The 19,827-nt window shown below is 43.1% G+C and overlaps 1 protein-coding gene across 4 annotated transcripts in view; it reads left to right on the top strand.

Moving 5' to 3' along the window:
* TMEM171 (transmembrane protein 171) overlaps positions 1–15,894 on the top strand; it is a 56,997-nt gene extending 41,103 nt beyond the window's left edge. For 3 of the 4 annotated variants that reach the window (XM_033085168.1, XM_033085170.1, XM_033085169.1), the window contains 3 exons: positions 2,914–3,045; positions 6,338–6,485; positions 6,570–8,113. In XM_033085168.1, coding sequence (XP_032941059.1) covers positions 2,914–3,045; positions 6,338–6,446 — 241 coding nt within the window. In that variant the 3' untranslated portion in view covers positions 6,447–6,485; positions 6,570–8,113. Of the gene's footprint in view, positions 1–2,913; positions 3,046–6,337; positions 6,486–6,569; positions 8,114–13,863 lie in introns of those variants that run through there. The other variant, XR_004420715.1, reaches the window with a different exon arrangement.
* The last annotated feature ends 3,933 nt before the right edge of the window (positions 15,895–19,827 follow it).

Here is a 19,827-nt window from a genome sequence, read left to right as displayed (position 1 = left end):
CACTGTTACATATATGTTGGGCTCCATAATTCAGTCCTGTATTTCAAGCTGGCATCTGGCAACATGCTTCATCCAAGATATATTAGGTCCATATCAGGTCCAAAGTCAGGTTTTCCTGATGTCTCCTAAGTGAGCTTAGAATTCCCCTGTTCACATAGGTCACGTAAGAAAGTGCTGGTTAGGGACAAAACTGACAAGAATTTAGATTAATATTTCAGTATGAAACTGAAGTCTTAGAATTGCATTCATCATCTGTTTAGGAGACAAAGAGAAAGACTGGGTAGTAACCTTTCACAGATTTACACAGTGGAGCCCTTAAAGATGGCAAGTCCTCCTATACATCCAGTGAAGCCTGGTACTGACCTGGACACTTGGGTTTCTGGATTTTCAACAAACTTGTGTAAAAGTGATGGTCTTAGGGCTTAGAGCAAATTATTTATAGTAGGCATGTAAATTTCTAGAGATGTTACACAGCAACCTAGTCAGAATTTTGTGAGACCCAGTGGGCATTCAGTTCTTTCTCAGCCCTCTCTAAATACTATTGTATACTACCCCAAGAGATTGCATAAATCGCCCAATGTTACACAACAGGACAGTGATGGTAAGACAATTCTAATCATTAGTATGTTTTCAAAAACGTGAAGTCTGGGACATAAGAGTTTTATATGTACTATTTCTAAGATAGAAGAAAAGCTATCTTTGCTAAACAGTCTCCTTATAAAGACCCAAGATACAATCATCATGGAATTTATTTTTTCCTTCCAGCTAAGACAGCAAGATTGAGCCTTTAAGTATATTTGTTAAACTAGTTAATAGATTATTGTCCAAAATAAACATATTTCAGTAAGTGCAAGACTGTTTTTTCCTCCCTCTTTCTGTCTTTTGTTCAGCTTCAACTCAGCTATTTATGATTCATTTCATGAGCCACTAGGTTTTCTCTAAAGGCACTAAAAAGGGCCAGAGCTATCAAACAGTTTTAGTGACTAGTGCCAACAAGGAACTGTTTTCCTCCATGCTATAAAGCAGGCACTGTCAATAGACTACAACCGGCAATAAACTATTAAAAAAGGAATTTATGATGGCTACTTATTATCCTCCTGAAATAATGTTGTTACAAGACTGCTCTTTCCAGTCCTCCACAAGGATCACATGGCAAGTGCCTAACAAAAGGAAAGGCCCAGATCTGCAGGGACTGTCTGCAAAGAGCCTAGGAATTGCCCCATGTTACGTGGGCAAACACACCACACCAGTGTTTCAAAGCAGCAGAGAAATTGTCCCATACTGGACTTGTTACATTTGATTGAAGGTGGGGTCTTAATTAACTTAGATCTAGAACATGTTGAATTGTTTTAAGAGCTAAATATCAAATTATGAAGGAATGTCTATTATTGTTTAGTGAGGAATTGGTAAACCACAAGGATAAAATAAGAAATGGTGAAGTCTCAAATGCAATCAGATCTGCCTCTTATTTTAGATTTCTAAAAACCCCCTAATTCTAGCTTGTTTCCCTTCCTCTCTGACCCTATAACAGGCTTTCTTCTTTGCTGAAATGTCTGCCTGTTAAGTTGACATTTGACTATGACACTAATCTGTAATTGCTATAAATTGTGGTATACCACTTGCATTAATAGAGATGTCCTCTCTAACTCCAATTAATGAAATGTTGCCTTCAATAAATATTTTAGAAAGAAGGAAATTATACAGTTCAAACTTCAGTGTCATTTGGATTAACTCCTCCTGGTCTGGTCCTTCATACAATGTGCTCCTTGAATCCTCAGTATGTCACACTGGAGACATAGAGACTGCAGTCAAGGCTGAAGGCACTGCGCTGAAAAGATGTCAAGTGACTCTGAGGAATGACAGGGAGGGTCCTAAAGGTGTGTAGAAAGAAGAAAGGTGTAGTTTGAAGATCTTGAGAGAAAATAAACATTTTCAGCTAGAGAAGGGAGGCCTAAGTTAAGCTAAGAAATAGAACAAAATTTGAAATGTGGCAAAATGGGATGGAAGGACTCTATTACTGAGATTTGGATTAAAAAACAAAACAAACAGACAAAAACAGCACAACAACAACAAAACAAAAAACACCCCAACCAGCTACAAGAATACATTTGTACCATTAAGATTTCTAAATGTCCTGAGCATTTGCGGTAGAGTTATCAGGAAGGGGCCAGGGGGGTTCTCCTCTTGCCCATGTTGCTGCAAAAGAGTAGTTGCCTTATGCACTGTTTCTGAACAGCATATCTGGAGGAGAGATGTTATCTAATAGCAGATTTTATTCTGGGAACACAACACTTATTCTCAGCAAGGGACTATTTTTAAATGCAGTTTGTAAATTTTATGAACTCCAAACAAAGAATGCACACAGCAGAAAATAATGAAATAGCATGCATAGAGACCTCAGATGAAAAACAACCATTTTACTAAGCAAATTTTTTTCAGATAATGTCTGTATTGTAGAAGCACAGGTGAGCAAGAGTTAAACTGCTGCTGAGACTACAACAATGGGTTTGCAATGTTTTCCTTTATTATTTCTCAAAGAAAGAGACAGTCCTGCCTCTGATTGTCTCTCACTGCCTTTTGACTTCACTCAATTATAATCACATCCCTAAAGTGAGAGGAGCAGCAATTAAAATACCAAGTCCATGAGAAGCCATAAATCCTGCAAAAATCACTGAAGTTGCTCAATTCAATCTCCGAATGCCTGTTTACATATAATGACAATAATAATAATAATAATAATAATAATAATAATAATAATAATAATAATAATACAAAGAAGAAGAAGAAGAAGAAGAAGAAGAAAAAGAAGAAGAAGAAGAAGATGATGATGATGATGATGATGATGATGATGATGATGATGATGATGATGATGATGATGATGATGAAGAAATAATTCACATTCTGTTTCCACAGCACCTTCTGCCCCTTGGGACCCTCCCATGGTCTAGAAGCAACCACCCAGAGAGCCAAGGTTTGGAGGGGGAGCACAGCCTATTGGCTGCACAGAACATACTCCTCCCCTGTGAACCCCTGCAGTGAAATAAGGTCAGTAATCATTATTTGACTCTTTTTTTTATCAGTGTATGAATGGTCTGAAGTGAAACCATCACCTGTCACTAAGCCCTGAGAGGACTGCAAGAAAAATGAGATCTTTAAAATTTATGGTACAGTAGCATTTTTTAAGCAAAGGGCTTTGGAGGGAAGTAAAAAAAGAAAAGTGTTTAAGTGTGCATGAACAGAGAAAACAATTTAATTAAAAGCATGAAAGAAGACCAAAGGGTATATTTATTCCTGCTTTTTGGTAACATATGCCTATCCTATAATTGCCTGTAAATGGCCACTGCAAAAGCAACTCAGATTAGTGGGTTTTCTGGATGAGAGACGGAAACTGGCGAGTTCAGCTGTCGAAATCTTACATGAACTAGTGCTGTATGGGGACGAGGCCGGGGAGAAGTGGGAGCAGGGTGAAAAGGGGGGCGGTGGATGAGGGAAATTTAAAAAAACTTAACAAAACCAAAAACCAACAGCAATGATAAAAAACACCTAAACCTATAGAAACTCCGGCTTGCAGGGGTATTTTTCTAATTATCACCTTGGTAAGATACAGCTCCGTACTTCCAAAGCCAAGTTCTCCCTCACCAGCACGGGTTTTGCACTCTGACAAAAGTTCTTCGCTTCCGTCCCTTCCTCTCTCGCTCCCTCCCTGCTTTCCTCTCTCCCTCCCCCACTCCCTCCCTTTCTCCCTCCTTTCCTCTACGACCTTTCCGCGGGTTTGTACAAATCACCCGCAAAAATGCCCCCGGGTGTCGCTTCGCGGTGCTCGGAGCCGGCGGGCGAAGGGGGCTGTACCAGAGGTACCCGCTCCAGCCGCTCGGCTACCACTCCTCCGTGGCACAGACAGCAAAAGCCACTCTTTCTGGGCCACCCCACGTCCTCCACATAGGCTTGAAACACCCTTTTTTTCCTGTTGATAGGTACCCCTCTGCCAGGCTCCTCGGTAAGACGCCGCACATTTTAGGACGGAGCCGTAGAGCAGTCCGCGAGGAGATAGGAGAGGGTCGGAGGAGGATAAAAAGCAGGGTGTGCCCATTGGGGCCCCTGAGGATACCCTCACGATTCATCTAACCCCAGGGCGGACATAGCTGAAGCCCCGCAGAGGCGAGGTCCTCCCCTCCAGCATCCGCTGCCACAGAGCCCGGGTCGAGGCGGAGACCCCCGGGCTGAGAGTCCCTCGTCCGGAGCCCTCGGCGCCGGTGCCCCCGAGGGGACGGCGGAGCCGCCGGTGCCCCCGAGGGGATGGTGGAGCCGCCGGTAGCGGCGCGGTGAGGTGCGAGGGGCTCCGCGGGGGGAGCAACAGCAAAGAGAGTACCGTGCTCCCCTCGGGAGGGTGGGGGGTTGCAATGGGGCGGCGTTCTGATTTCTCAGCCGTTTTGTTAATAATAACAACGCTTTAATGCTTTGGTTGCCGCACACTCGTCCTTCACCCCATCTTGCGCCGGGATGATTTTATGAGGGACTGAACCGCGATACGGGTATTTATACTGAATAGTTCTTATTGTCCAGTCTGACGTACTTAAACTACGCCAAGATTCATGGCTAGATCGACAACTCGTTTCAGGCACAAATATTGGGATGGCAAGCTGTCACAAATTCCATCCCCTTCCCTGACCTGCGTCCGTGCGATTGCACTGGGACAGCGGCGGATGCTCGGGAAAATACTTCTTCCTGAAAATTCATCTCCCGCATTTTCCCCTCGACCTCCGTCGGTCGCGTGTGAGCACTCCCGAGAGCGGGGAGCGCGACACCGCCACCTCGGCTCCCTGCTGCACTCCGGCGCTGCTGCGGCTCCCATCGGCTCCCCCCGGCAACCTCCGAGCCGGAGAGCCGCGTCCCCGGTGCGAGCTTTCTCCGCTTCCTGAGCGGCACCGCCAGGGCGCTTCTGCTGTACATGCGGCACCGGACGGACCGGAGAGCACTGGGGCACGCAAACCTTCTCTGTGACATCTGACGGCGAAAATCTGATTTTCAGTTTTGCGTTACCTGTTGAACGGGATGACGCATATAGGGGAGGCTTTCGATATAATGTTGCTTTCGCTCACTGCAAATCCCACACGTTGCAGTCAAATTCTTACCAGCTGGGAGGGCCAGAGCAGTAAAATCCAGCAATTCTTTTTCATCATAAATCAAGTTTATGAACTATAGTATAAGGTATATAACTCTGGAAGCGGAACTTTTGGTGGTAAATGGCTGTTGAAATATTCGACTGTGACACTGTCAAATTCCCTTTTCCACCTAAAACTTGACACAAAATAATTCTTACAGTTATTGGCTCGTCTTGCTTAATTTGAAAGAAAATCACCCAGCATAAATTGCATTAGACAAACAGAGAAAAGGTTAAAAAAAAGTTTTAAAGTAGACCTTGCATTGTAGCCTTTAGAATAAAAAAACCCCAGGTATTCAATACAGCTTACGGTTCTGATCTGCATATTTGTAATCAGATGTATGCAGGAGCCTGACCGTGACACACTGTTACACAGTGGTAGTCAAAGAATAAGTGACCTCGTTTTAAAAGGGGATGTAAAAGTACCCATTCAAATTTCGTTTTTTTAAGGCCATTTTCCTCTCTATATATATTTGCAATAAGCACAACACGAACGGGTGTACACCCGCACAAGACAGATGCCATTCCAGTCTTACTTCCTTCTTGCTTTTAATTTCTTACTGATTTATTCTGGAGCTTCTCAGGAACAGAACAGCTGAAGGAACAAATCCGTGGTGTCCTCTCATTTGTGCTCGGATGCTGGTTTGCAATAGATTGAGAGGGCTGTTGTTCCTCCCCTAAAATTCAAACTACTATCTACACCGAAGTTCAGTGTTTCTTGTTTGGGGTTTGATCGTGCACTAGGTAGGAAGGTTTCCCAGAAATATCTGTAGAAGCATAGCTTAGTGCATTATTTGCTCTCAGTGTTTTCATACCTATGGTCGTTTTTCAGGACGAACTACCGTGTTTAGCAAGATACCAATGATTATTACCATTATAATCAAAATCACGAATATTGCACCGGCTACTAATAAAATGTATCGATCCATCAGCAGAGAACCCAGTAATATGACAACATAACAGAAAATTTGGGTAGATTTCTTTATCAGGTCCCTTCAGCTTGTCAAAACTTGTCTAACCAAAGGAAGGGAAAGTGAGGAAGAAAAGAATTGCGATTTCGCCATGTAACTTTGGAGATGGGAGTAGTATTAGGGATCGAGTCATGCCTGTGAGGTTGCAGCCGGCATTTGAGCTAGAAAGTAACGCCGATAAGCTGTTTTTTTTTTTTCTCCATAGAAATCACCGAAAAGATTCTTGTGAGAAACAGCTGTCAAGATTTTACCCTTGGGGGAAAGAAGAAAAGAAACCACACTCCACACACCCACACACTACTGCATATAAATAGCAACCTGTTATGTGATGCGGCTCCAGGACTCCCGAAAGGGTATTTCGTACACTTGAAACAATTTAGAGATTTAAAATTAAGTATTGTTTGGTTTAATAATTGTTTCATTTTTCCCATCCATAGATATCTGCAGCCGATATCAAGAAAGTACGGAGGTGCGCTGCGTCTGTCCCCGTGAGACCGGGCTTGCATCTTGTGTTGTAATGCACTTATTTTAATATTTCTGCTTTCGAACTTCCACTCATTATTTTTGTGCAGCTGAAGAAAGAGAGCAACAATAAAAATAACCCCGAGGATGGTCTCGCTAGCACTGCCCGTACGTGACAAACTGTATTTCCCTCCAGAGTTTGCTATCCTGACTTTTGCGTGGGGCTGCGGTGTTGCCGGTGTGGATGGCATAGGCGAAGGCAGGGCAGAGGCAGAGGCAGCCTGCCCAGCGTGGTGCTGCGCTTGCTTCGGCTTGGGGGAAATAGGAGCACGGATGTGGGAAATTTACATGCTTACTTGTTTTGGAGCTCTGGAAAAACATTGGTGGTTTTTTGGTTTTGGTTTTTTGTTGTTGTTTTGGTTTTTTTTTTGTTTTGGTTTGGGTTTTTTTTTTGTTTTTGTTTTTTTTTTTTGTCACGTAAAGACTGTCTGTCTATGAAGACAGATTTAGATTACCTCCAAGGAATGCATAAAATCGAAAGAAAAACTGCTATCGTTTGTAAGTTTGTCTTAACACTGCAAAATAAGATTGGGAGTTAACATCCCTTCTATTGAGGTTATTTCTCGGTGTATTCTGAAGTCACCCAAGTTCCGTGCGTTTGGGATTTTGCAAGGAAGTAGTAACATTAGCGTGACAGTAGTTTGGGGTTTTTTTGGGTTTTTTTTGGTTTTTTTTTTTTTTTTTTGACGGAGGTAACCTCTAGCAGTGAAATGAGCTCTGCTGGAATTAGATATGTTACCGTTTTCCATCCTCACCTTTTCCCCCATCACCCTTCAGACCGGTTTTGTACCATAATCCGTGTTCCAATTTAGCCTGCAGTAGTTCCACACCACCTAATCTACAACAGTTCCAGAAATGTATCTTGATTTATGTTTGCAAGCGGCGCTGCAGCAGCAGTGGTGCTGCTGCTAAAGACCTCGTTTACGAAACACTCTCGCGGTGCCTCATTCTTCTTCTGGAGGAATATAGCTCCATTTTCATTTCCGTTTCACAGACGAGAGATCATAACTTTGCTTTACTTCCCCAATGGAAAAGCAAAGCATTTGCCGGTTCTTTTATTGTTCAACGTCTTAATCTATTGTATAGACCATTAACGCACAAATATAATCCCTTGTTTAGGGAGTTTATCTGGTCCGATTAGGCCAGCAGAGTGCTGGCTGAGCCGATCCTGATGCGAGCCAGAAGAAGTAGACAGGACCAGGCGAGAGACAGAAGGCGACCGGGAATAGCTTTATTAGATAAATGTATTAATCTGGATCCCAGCTGTATCTGCAGTGTTTTCCAAGATTCCTTTCAGAAATCATTCTTGTCGGATGTGGGTTTCCCTAATTAATCACTCATGCTGTTGTATACATTACAGCTCAAGAGTGTAGTTTTAGTCAGTTGTTTTGAAGCGCATTACGGTTCCCATCTGATCTGCATTTGTCGATTAGGCGTACAGGACCGTAACACTTGTAGAGAGCAGTCCCGATACGGGCTCCCCGCGGCACCGCCCGCCGCTCGGGGCCGCCCCTCGGCGCACGGCGCTGCCCCGGGCCCGGCGGGGCTCGGGCCGCCCGCAGCGGGGCTCACCCTCCCGCCGTGCTTCCCGCGGGCCGCCCGGGGTCGGGGCCACCCGTGGCCGGGGCCGGTCCCGCCGAGCTCCGCGGCCGTGCGGGCCCCGCAGGCGGAGCCGCCCGGGCGCGGCCTGCAGCGCCCCGCCCTCCGGGGCAGGGCCTGAGGCAGGGCCGCCCGGCCTCTCCGGCCCCGGCCCACCCGGGCCCGCCCCGCCGAGCCGCGGGTGCCCGGGGACGTCTCGCTTCATCTGTCACCAGCTCTGTTCGCCTGCCCAGCTGTCAAAACAGGGGGTGTCTTTTTCATTCCAGCTCACAAAGTACCAAAGGGGAAAGGGGCTTTAATGCCTGTGTTTGGACACAAGCAATTATCCCTAATTATTGTTTTTCTTTTGAGCCTGCCCGTCCTGCTGGAGAGCCAGCAGATGAGCATGCCCTAATCCTCCCCAGTCGGTTGATCTCAGTGGGTTTTGCGGGACAAACCGGGCGAGAAGGCTTCGTAGCTTTCATCTCGATGTGAGTTTTGAACTGATTGAAACTCATTGCGATGGAAGAATTAACCTCGGAGCCCAGGCTTTCAATGGCCCCTGATAAGAGATTATACGTGTTGATGGCAAGCTTTTCTTGGCAAAATGTTTTCAAAGGACTTGGAGCTGTTAAATCAAAGCCCTATTGAATTGCTGGTAGGCCCCTTAGAGCTCTCCCTCCTTCTTCATTCCCCGGTACTGTGTGTTGGTAATTTACTGGCAGGGGTGGGAGAACGAAAACAGAAAGCCCCTCAGAGGTACACACACATGTGCACGAAGGTGATGTGCAACATCAGGCAGAGAACTACAAGGAAGACAGAGGAAAATTTCTTAATTCCATGAAGGATAATTCCGTAAATTATCCAGTGCAAGACTGACCCTTTTGTGCTGTCGTGTGTCTCCCCCTTCATTTTGTAAGCTTCCAGTAGCATTCCAAGGAATCATGCTTCCGTGTTACTTCCTCAATAATTCAACCTCTTACATGTATGAAAACGAAATAGGAAACAGGAAAACCACAGAAACGCTAGAAGCTATGAGGATCTTTGAGCCACACGTATATGCAAGAAAAGCTAGCTGTTACTTTAAAAAAGCAAAAATAATTAATTCTTTTTAAAGGAGAGATTCTTCAAGTTTGCTTTTTCTTCACCTGTCCAAAGTGTGTGTCCTGGACTCTAGAATTGCACATATTGGTAAAGAATTACGATATTTGTGGCCTGCAAAACTGAAAGTTTTGGAAGGACTGAAAGTCCACCACCCTTATGACTTAGGGAATCTTTGATGCAACCTAGATTTTGTAAAAATTACCGCTTTAGTGGTAATGAAGAGGCAGTGGAAACCGTGGCGATATGGAGATAGACAAACAGCTTGATGGCTAAGATATCTGGAAACTGCCTTGGAATGAGGAGATCAGCGTGGCCAGGAGCCGTGCAGGCAACAATCCAGACAACAGCCTATGGGGGTATTAGAGCCAGCTGCCTCAGCTGATGCTCTAGCCTAGGTTCCAAGCTATCCAAAGCGTGTGCTGCATGCTGGTCGTCATACCACCAAGAATGTAATTTTTAAAAAAAATTACTATTTGTTGCATATGCTTTTTCTCTCCAATAACACTCTATATATTTAGAGCTCTATGTTTGAAATGTTTTCTTGTGGGGGAACATAATTAAGTTTAGAATGTTCTATGGAATACTGATGCGCCTTGTCTTCCCAGCTCCTGATTCAAGTTCTAGCCACAGTAATTTATTGATATGACCTTGACCCCTTTATACTGCCTGTCCGTGTTTGCCAGAGCACAACCATGCAATCTCTTTTTTCTCTTCATTTAGAAGCTCAAACTACAACGGGTAAATATTATAATTAAACTTCAATTGCCTGTGCATAGGCAGTACAAATCCTGGAACAGTAACCTTTGCTTTTGATGTGGCATTAAATTGCCACAAAAATACAAGTTGTTTGGGTTTCTTTCAGCTTGTATTATATCATGGAAATTTCTTGCCAGCAAATCTTTCAGTGAGAGTCATGATAGTAATTGCAAAATAAGCTTTTAAGTTGAAAATTTGTAAGGTTTATTCACTTGTTTGTTTGCTTTTGTCAAACAGCATCTTAACAAAAACTGGGATTACAGAATGAAAATTTTGGCTTATTCACTTCTTACTGTTGACTGGGCCTGTGATTATTGTGGAGATTCTGGGAAGAATCATAATAGCTTTACTTGTTTTAGTTGTTGGAGTGTTCTGCCAAGGGATCCTAGAGAATTCATGGGCTGTGGTCTTAGTGAAACTATACATTGCAAAGAGTTTCTTCTTTTCTAGTGAAGTGCCTAAATCATCACTAAACCATTGCAAAGCTTGTTGGGAAGAATGTACTTGCAGAGTTTATAGTCTTAATAGAAGCAAGCAAATGCAATGTGGATTTTGCAGCAACCATAGGATTGTTACAAGGAAGCTTGTAACAGAAGACAAACCTGTAATAGAATAGATAGAGTAACTGTGCAAATATTTGGCAATTCTAAGGAGACATCTGAGGCTAAGGTTGTTTCATTGCACTTCAGAAAAGCCTGCAAGTCCCAAATAGTTTAAAAGTTTGTCACTTAAAATAGCGTGTGTCCTGCTTAAAAAGTTAAAGATTCGGGTAGAGTCCCAAAGACTTTAGAATTTTTATACTCAGTGAGAAGCAGAACTTGGATCCAACAAGCAGATGGTGGTAATGTAGTCTAACAGTACCCTTATTAGCTCACAGACCAACATCAGAGACAGATGTAGTCTCTGTCACCAAAGCAGAAAGACCGACAGCACCTAGTACTGTAACAGAGTCTCTGAGGTTCTTGAGATCAGGAAGGTATTTGGGGTTGGTAATTTCCATGGACTTGACATATTAGAAGAATTTTCACTCTAACAGCCTCTGACCAAATTCCTCATAAAAAACCAAATAACTTTACCATTTGTAGCTCTCCACCCCATTAATGCCAAGACTTCCAGTGTCTCAGCTGTCAGTCTCTCTGCTTAGCAAAAGAGTCCTTGTTCCCTAGAGCAAGGAGGCCCTATTATTATTTTCTATTGAGATATTTCCTTGACAAACTCTGTATGTTGCAGGACCACTGCTGGTCACACTGACTGATTTACTAGCCCAGAGAGAGTGTTGCTATAACTAATTGCTCTTCTCATAGAGATTTGTCATCTAATCGCATACAAATAGCTACACAGTACAGTCCCGTCCATCACATTTCTCTTTGCCATAGCTCATGCCAATGCTCCATTCTTCAAAGCAATAACTAGACCATTTAGAATTAAACTTCAGTTGTTGCTCAGCAGGAATAAAGGGAGATCTTATGTGAAAGTACTATATAGGCCAAATATCACTGTCCATATTCTTTCTACATGCTACTTCTATTGTTGTCTGCAATTATTTTCAATAATTTTAATGTTTTCAACAATTATGTGTTTTCAACATATCATTCAAGGACAAAAAATAGTGGGAATCTAGTTGTAGCTGGAATCTAGTTGTCAGGCATTAAATAATTTTTACATTAAAGTGAATCCTGATTTTCAACTTCCATTTGTTTTATAAGTGTGTTTTTAAAGTGAAAGACAAATTACAGTAATTTCACGATTACAAGCTGCGCTGACTATAAGCCACATCTCCAGGCGTCGGCAACATTTTGTTCTTTGTTCATACACAAGCCGGACCCAATTATAAGCCACTCTGTCGTTCGCAGCAAGGACCCGCGTGCAACAAAGTTGCCAATTAGTAACAGAATCTCAGGATCACGGGGTTTACTGGCTCGGCTCGGACCGTGAGGGCTCAGCCTGTTCAGGGCTGCTGACGGGGCCAGGTGGCCCAGCTTGGCGCTGCCGCTCAGCAGGGCCTCTCGGGGCCAGCTGCCGCTGCCGCCGGGCTCGCGCGCCCTGGCCCGGTGCTGCGCAGCGGTGGCAGATGGGCACGGAGCCCGCCGGCACCTACGGCAGCGGCGGCAGGAGGGGAAGGAGCCCCCGCGCTCCTGTGGCAGGCGGGGACAGGAGCCTGCCTACTCCTGCGGCGGCGGCAGCAGGTGAGAACGGGAGCCCCCTACCTTCCACCCAGGCCGCGGCGATGGCAGTACGGAGCCCCCTGCCTTCCCCCGGGCCGTGGGGCCAGCAATGGAGAGCCCCCCCGCCTTCCTCCTCCCCGGGCTGCCGGCAAGGAGCCCAGCTCCACCCGCCACAGAACAGAGTAACCAATTTGTAACAATCGCGTAAAGCCGATTTTACTGGCAGGTGCTCGGCTCGGCACCCTGGCTGGCACTTCCGGGGTTGGAAATGTCAGAAAATTATTCACAGATTAGCTGCCCCTGAGTGTAAGCCGCATTTCCGGGGTAGGAGCAAAATTTTAGTCAAAATGGTGAGGCTTGTATTTGTGAAATTACTGTACTTATTTAGGAAAACTTTGCCTAGGTAAGATAATTGTAAGATAATGTAGCAGGATTTTGAAAAAAAATGAGCCCAAGGAAATCTGCAAATGCTTAAAAGAGGAACCAGTCTTTATGGCTTCTGAGATCCAAAAGAAAAAATATTCTAGCTGTAGCTGGTGCCACAAACCACAGAGAAGAAACTACAAAGAATAATTATATGCAAATATATCAAGGGAAAGAAATGCTAGCCAGTAAAATTCCATGAAATAAAAACAATAGAAAGATAAGACACACACAACAACAGCTTCAGACATTACTCAGTTGTTAAGAGATGCTTTGCTCACATGGTATTATTCTGGCATGTTCATTCTGGCGCACTGTCCACAAGATATATGTCTAAGATGCAGAGTAATATGTTAAAAAATCTGGTATTCCTCACAGAAGAAAAAGCTTGGATTAACTCACTTTTGCTATTGTGTTTTCTATAACCATATCAGAACAGAGTCTTAGTACAGAATATTTTGCCTAATGTCCCTTACACACATAAATTAGTAAATCCATTATATTATTCAAATTATTATGTTTACCAAATGCTTCACTTATTAATACACTGTTTTTCTGATTGAAATAGTACATTTTTAAAAATAACTAAATACGTATTTCATAAAAATAAAATATCTTCCCCTTGCACATTCTGAAGAATATTACTCATAATTTCCCCGGACAAAGTTAAAGATCTTGGCCAAAGCCTGCCTTTTACACCAAATGTAATACCGTAACTTGCCTGTGCAGATTCCCCAGACGCCCTGTATGTTCAGCTGCACAATTTATATCCACTCAACAGCCTTCATTTCAGCTGCAAATGTACTGTCTCTACTGGCCGTACACAAAGGGACATAGATGTGATCCAGGACACAGGTTTAAAGGATGTATTTAAAGTTTTAAATACTTTGTCACCTTGAGGCTTCAGCTTGTTTGGATATTCGTTCTGACCTGTTCAGTGACTCACCAGGAGAAACACCCTTTTCCTTTTTAAAACTTGAGTGGATGACAAGAGCTTCCAGATTAAACACCAGGAGACATTTTTGTTTGGTTGTTTTTTTCTGGTTGTTGTGGTTTTGGGTTGGTTTTGGTTTTGTTTGGTTGCTTGGTTGTTTTGGTTTGAGGTTTTATTGAATGGCTATCATATCTACTGTAGTGTTTGTCTGAATACTGCCTTTTTTTTCCTGTTCTTTTCTTTTGATAGCACACCTTTCTGTCCTCTCACAACACATCCTCAAAACACACCTGTGCAAATTTCCCTGAATACATATGAGAGCAGAATGAGATGCAAGAGGCATCCAAACATTAGAGACTTGAGAAAGGAGAAGTAGCAATGTCTGACTGTTTTGCTGAGTGACAACAAGTGTTGCTGAAATTCACAGTCTAATGTAGCTATCTAGGTTAGGCAAAGAAATGCATGCAAATATCCTGGTATGACTTTGAAATCCACAGAAAAGAGAATTTAGAAATGCAGGAGAAAATAATTGGCATCAAACTCTCTCTGATTATAATGTTTCTTATAATGATTATAATGAAAAAACATCAAGAGACCTTGGAAATTGAGACTATATAGCAGAGAGACCAGTCTGTGTGTCACAAACTGCATAGTCTAAGCAGCTCAACTGCCTGATGATTTGTGGCTGGCTGTGACCAAATTTCCTGAGAAATATAAGAAAATAAACAGTGGAGATCCTAGACACACCAGATTTTTCTTGAAATGTAGCTTCAAATGCCACCCAAACATGTCTCCTAGTGGACCAGTGGGACCTCAGGTGGCCTTTGATGTACCTCAGATGCTCTTTACTTCTCTCTTTTCAGAACTGTGTGATACATGTCTTTCATTTCTCAGTCCCTGAAGATTCTGGCATACAGTTTGTGTTGTATGAGGTGGTGCTCATACCTGGCCTAAGGTTCAGAGCTTGGGAGGCTTTGACATAAACATGGCAGTCTGAAGTCCCTGCAGAAAAGCAAGGCATGGGTAATATCCTTGACAAATTACTCTGATGGTTCCCTATGAATATGAAATGGTGGCCTATAATCAAAATCCAACAGCAAGTCCTACTTAAAAAGTGGCAGTCCACACTTTCCTCCAGCCTCTACTTGAGACCAGTCTTAGAGCCAAGTGGAAAAGACAACCTTCTTAATTAGAATAAATACACTGCAGCACGTACTAGAGGGGAAAATACCTTATATTCTGTTTGCAAACTCCCAGCTGAACCCATAAAACAACATGCTTTTCTTTTGTTGAGTTTGGGCAAATCTTTTCAATAAATTGTACGTGTGAGATACTCTCAGTTGAAACACTAAATACATGACTCAAGAATAAAGGCATAATTTAAAAGAAATACTTCTACACTTAAATTCTAACTATGATGCATATCTGGTTTTTATGTGTGTCATTTCTTTGGGCTTGAGTGGCAACTTTTTGGTAGTGTGGGGGTTATAGTTACAGGGGTGGTTTCGGTGAGATGCTGTCAGAAGCTGTGTAATTACCTCAACCAAGCCCATGCCAGCAGGCTCCAAGATGGACCTGCCACTGACAAGGCTGAGACCATCAGTGATGGTGGTAGAATCTCTGGGATAATGTATTTAAATGTGAGGGAAGTTACTGTACAGGATCAGATTTCAGTCAAAGAAAGGAGTCGCAATATGTAAAGGAAAACCGTGGCCAGTGAAGAAGGACAGGAAGGAGGTGCTCCATGCACCAGAGCTGAGATTCGGACTCCTATGCCCCTGGAGCAGCTGTGAAGAAGGACAGGAAGGAGGTGCTCCACGTGCCAGAGCTGAGATTCGGACTCCTGTACCCCTGGAGCAGCTGTGCCCCTGCAAACCATGGAGGACCACAGTGGAGCAGAGATCCACCTGCAACCTGTGCAGGACCCCATACCAGAGCAGGTGGATGCCCTTGAAGGAAATTGTGACACCATGGGAAGCCTGTGCTGGAGGACAGAAGCACCTGTACCCACTGGAGAGAAACCAGAATAAATAGCAAATTTATTGCCAGAACTTGTGACACCATGGGACACCCTTGCTGGAGCAGTGAGATCCTGAAGGACTCCATGAAAGGGACTGTTCTCGGTTTGAAAGACTGGTGTCTACTAAGGAAGGCAGGAGCCTCTCGTGAAACGGAAAATGTGAACTCTTTCCCTCCAAATTACTATAATTTTGAAATTAAGGACCTCTCAGGCAAGGATTATGGGAATAAGAATAACAGTTCTTTACTAGGAAAATTAAACTGAAAATACAGTAGTACAAAAACCAAAACACTGACAGAGTCAGAAAACAACCTGACACCCTGTCAATCGGTGTCGGTAGCAGTCCCATTAAATGGTGGCTGCAGTCCCCCTGGAGTAACAGATGTGGTTCTGTTGAAGCAATGATCCTGTAGAAGGGTGCAGTTTTCCTCTGAAGGTTCCATGGTGATAAAGATAGGCCTGTTCTCCCTTTGGGAATCCAGTGGGAAAAGGCTGCTCTGATGTTCCAAATGTCAGATTTTTCCTAGGGAGGAAATGTTTGGCTCTTCCCCCTGGGTGGAGCATGTCACAGGGGAATAATGTAATTTTATCAGTCATGTAGTGAAACTCAATGCCCATTAACAGAAGATACCTCCCTGGACAGAGAATGAGTCACAGAAGAGACAAAGAAAACTGCTCCACCTGGTTTCAACAGATGGTGATAGAATACAAATTTCTGGTTATATCTTGCATTGCAGCCTAAGACAGGGACTCATACTGAAGCAGTATGACTGTGGGGAGTGTGGGGTTCCTTCTACAAAGAAAGGGGAGGCAGAGACAATGTGTTTTGAGCAGACCACAATCCCCAACCCTCATTCCTCTGCACTGATGGTGAGGAGGAGGGAGATAATTTGGGACTGATGCTGAGCACAGGAAGTAGGGAGAGCTTGAGGAAAGCATTTTAGTGTTTGGTTTTATTTCTTATTATCCTACTCTGGTTAGATTAGTAATAAATTAATTTCCCTTAGTCAAGTCTGTTTTGCCCATGACAGTAATTGGTTAGTATCCTTATCTCAATCCATGAGCTTTTTGTTATACTCTGTCTTCTCTGTCTCCTCAATATATTCTGTTATATTCTGTCCAGCTGAGGAGTGACAGGGAGGCTTTGGTGGGGACTAGTGTCAGGCCAGGGTCAACTTCCCACACTTGTGTTTCATTTACCGCGAGGTGAGAGAACACGTTTTCTGTTTCCAAAAATAAATGTTCAATTGCATGGATAACAAGGTTTTAAGACTTCAAAATCAGTGTGAATTGAACTAAAGAATCAGTGAAGCAAAATTTGTCTTGCTAGACAATAAGAAGTGATTCACACAATTATCTTACTTCCATTAAAATCTTTCTGTCCTTGACTTTAGTTTCCAGCAAATGGTTTTGTAGAAGCGTGACAAAGGAACACTGATATATAGCTAACTGCATTAATAATTTTAAAAAGTAATTAATATGATAAATTTTGCTCTTTTATCTCAATCCTATTGGATTTACTTTAACATCTTATATGCAGCTGAAGCCTGTACTCTGAAACAGTTGTTGAACCTGAAGTAGTTTATGATCAGCTGTGGTGATGATGTGCTGGATATTATAACCTAGAAAGCAGAGAATTACAGGCACACTCAGTCTACAGATGTTGCTGTGCTCATTTTTGGTGTCCTGGAAAAAAGTATTCAAAGATATTGAAGCCAGCTGTTTCTCCTGTTAGTGCATTGGATGCTTATCTTCTTGCTCTATATATCAAAATATCAGTGTCAAAATGTACTATTACTGCATGAACTTAAGATACTTTGATCTAGAGATAAAATGGTTCAGTCAATATTATGTAACAGTTGCCCTTAGTATAGTTTAAAACAAAATTTAAAAAAAATATTATTCTGTTACAATATGATAAGCATGAATTAAAGTGAAATAAAGTAAGTGATAGGACACTCACAAAATAATTTGAATCAAGAATTGATTTTGGAATTAAATAGAAAATGCATTTTCTGAAAAAATTTTAGTTTTAGTATTTTTACATTTTGAATTCTCAGGGAATTCAAAATCTGCATTTTTTTTCCTAATTTCATGGAAACAAAATTTGAAATTTTACTGATTTGTAAAGTGAAAGAGAATTCAGAGTCCTGACGGGCATAAAATGTTGCTTAGACCCTGGGAAAACTTTAAGACAAGAATTAAAAGTAAGATAGAGAAAATGTAAGGAACTTTCAAAATGCATCTGTGAAATGACAAGGGATCCTGTGAATAATAGTAGCATAACTGAACAAAGAGAGGAGGGGAAAGAGCACGGAGAATAGGGAGGAAGAAGGTGACACCTAAAGGCCTATATGTTGTCACAGAAGGTGGTATACAGCATTTATTTGAGAATAAAAGGAAGATTTCATACCCCTGTAGATCTTTGGCAGATCATGAGAGGTGGCTTACAGCAACTAGTGAACTTTTTGATTCTTTTCTGGGAATAATCACAAAAGTAGTGTTGCTCATGAATGTGCTTGTTTGACAAACTGTGTAAACACATTTGTTAAGGACTCATCTCCCAGATGTCCTCCATTTTGCATGCAGTCAGCAAAAGCAATTGACGACCTCCCTTGGGTCAAAAAAAGGCCCATTAGAAACATTGCTCTTCTACCCATCTGCTGAAACTGTTATCTGAAGCAGCTAATTATATGTTTCACTCTTTCATTTCCAGAATCAAATATACCTCTCAGTCTCTGTATCATTGATTGCATTAACTGGAAACATTTGCAGAAATCATGGACAGTGAACTTTACTTCACCCTGAAGAAAGGAATAATGGTCCTTCCACCTCTTTTTTTAAACTTTGTAAAACTGTTTAGAACAGAGAGAGTGAACAGAAATAATTCAATAAAAGACAAGCTATTTTTGCGTATATTGTGTTGCCCCTCATGGAGAGAAAATCTGACTTTGGCCTAAATTCAGGAAAATCTAGGGCTTCTCAGGACCATGTCCTAACCATTCCCATGTCCTGCTTAATCATAAAATCAGTTATCTGGCATACTTCTTGCATGATATACACTTCAGAATGTTGGTCATTAGGTGATTATTAAAGTACCTTCTATTGGATCATCAATATTAGCCTATTTAATATTTTCTCTTCTTGTTTAGTAGACTACAGCAGGCCATAGTAACAGGGAGCTCACTACTTTACAAGAGGAAGGCGCTCCAGAAATGTGCAAATGATTTCCCTGGAGTGGGACACTGCTGGTGAGCAGCAGTGTGTGCTGGGAAAGCATTGCTGAAGACCTGGAGTGGCCACAAGTGAGCACAGAAGAGTAATGAAGCTGACAATGGGCTGTTGGTTCCAACTTAAACCACTAACAGGTTTTTTTACTGTTATTGCGCATATTAACCTCCATGGCCACAATAAGACTTTATCATGAAGAAACTGGTTGACTGGCATACCTGACTCCACATATAAAATAGAAATATTTGCCTTAGTTACCAAAACATTTGAATATTTTCCAAAATGCGTTGTTGAAAAGACAATAAATCCTAAACATAGCTTAGACCAGCAGAAATTAGTGCTAACATCATTTGTTTTTCTCATTGGAAGCTATCCTACAGAGTCCAGATAGTATATTCAGAGAACTACAGTAATTTCACAAATACAAGCCGCACCATTTTGACTAAAATTTTGCTCCCACACCAGAAATGCAGCTTATACTCAGGAGTGGCTAATATGTGAATAATTTTCTGACATTTACAATCTCAGAAGTGCCAGCCAGGGGGCCGAGCCGAGCACCTGCCAGTAAAAGCCGGCATTTCGCGATTGTTACAAAGTGTTACTCTGTTGCACCGCGGGTGGAGCCGGGCTCCCTGCAGGCAGCATGGGGGCCAGGGAGAGAGACAGGAGAGCTCTTTCCTTCCCTCCTCTGCCGCAGCCCGGGGGAGAGACGAGGGGGTCCCGTACCGCCATTGCTGCAGCCTGGGGGGAAGGCGGGGACCCCGTGCCGCCATCGCCATGGCTCAGGGAGGAGGCGGGAGGCTCCGTCCACACCCGCCTCTGCCGCTGCAGGAGCGGGGGGGGATGCGTCCCTGCCTGCCACCATGGGGCAGCGCCGGGCCAGGGTGAGCGAGCCCAGAGGCAGTGACCGGCCCCGAGCAGCCGCGCCGAGCAGCAGCGCCGGGCTGGGCCACCTGGCCCTG

The sequence above is a fragment of the Catharus ustulatus genome, chromosome Z (assembly GCF_009819885.2).
Source record: "Catharus ustulatus isolate bCatUst1 chromosome Z, bCatUst1.pri.v2, whole genome shotgun sequence".
Classification (NCBI taxonomy): domain Eukaryota; kingdom Metazoa; phylum Chordata; class Aves; order Passeriformes; family Turdidae; genus Catharus; species Catharus ustulatus.
Note: the sequence above shows the minus strand (reverse complement) of the source record. Positions and strands in the feature narration are given on the sequence as shown.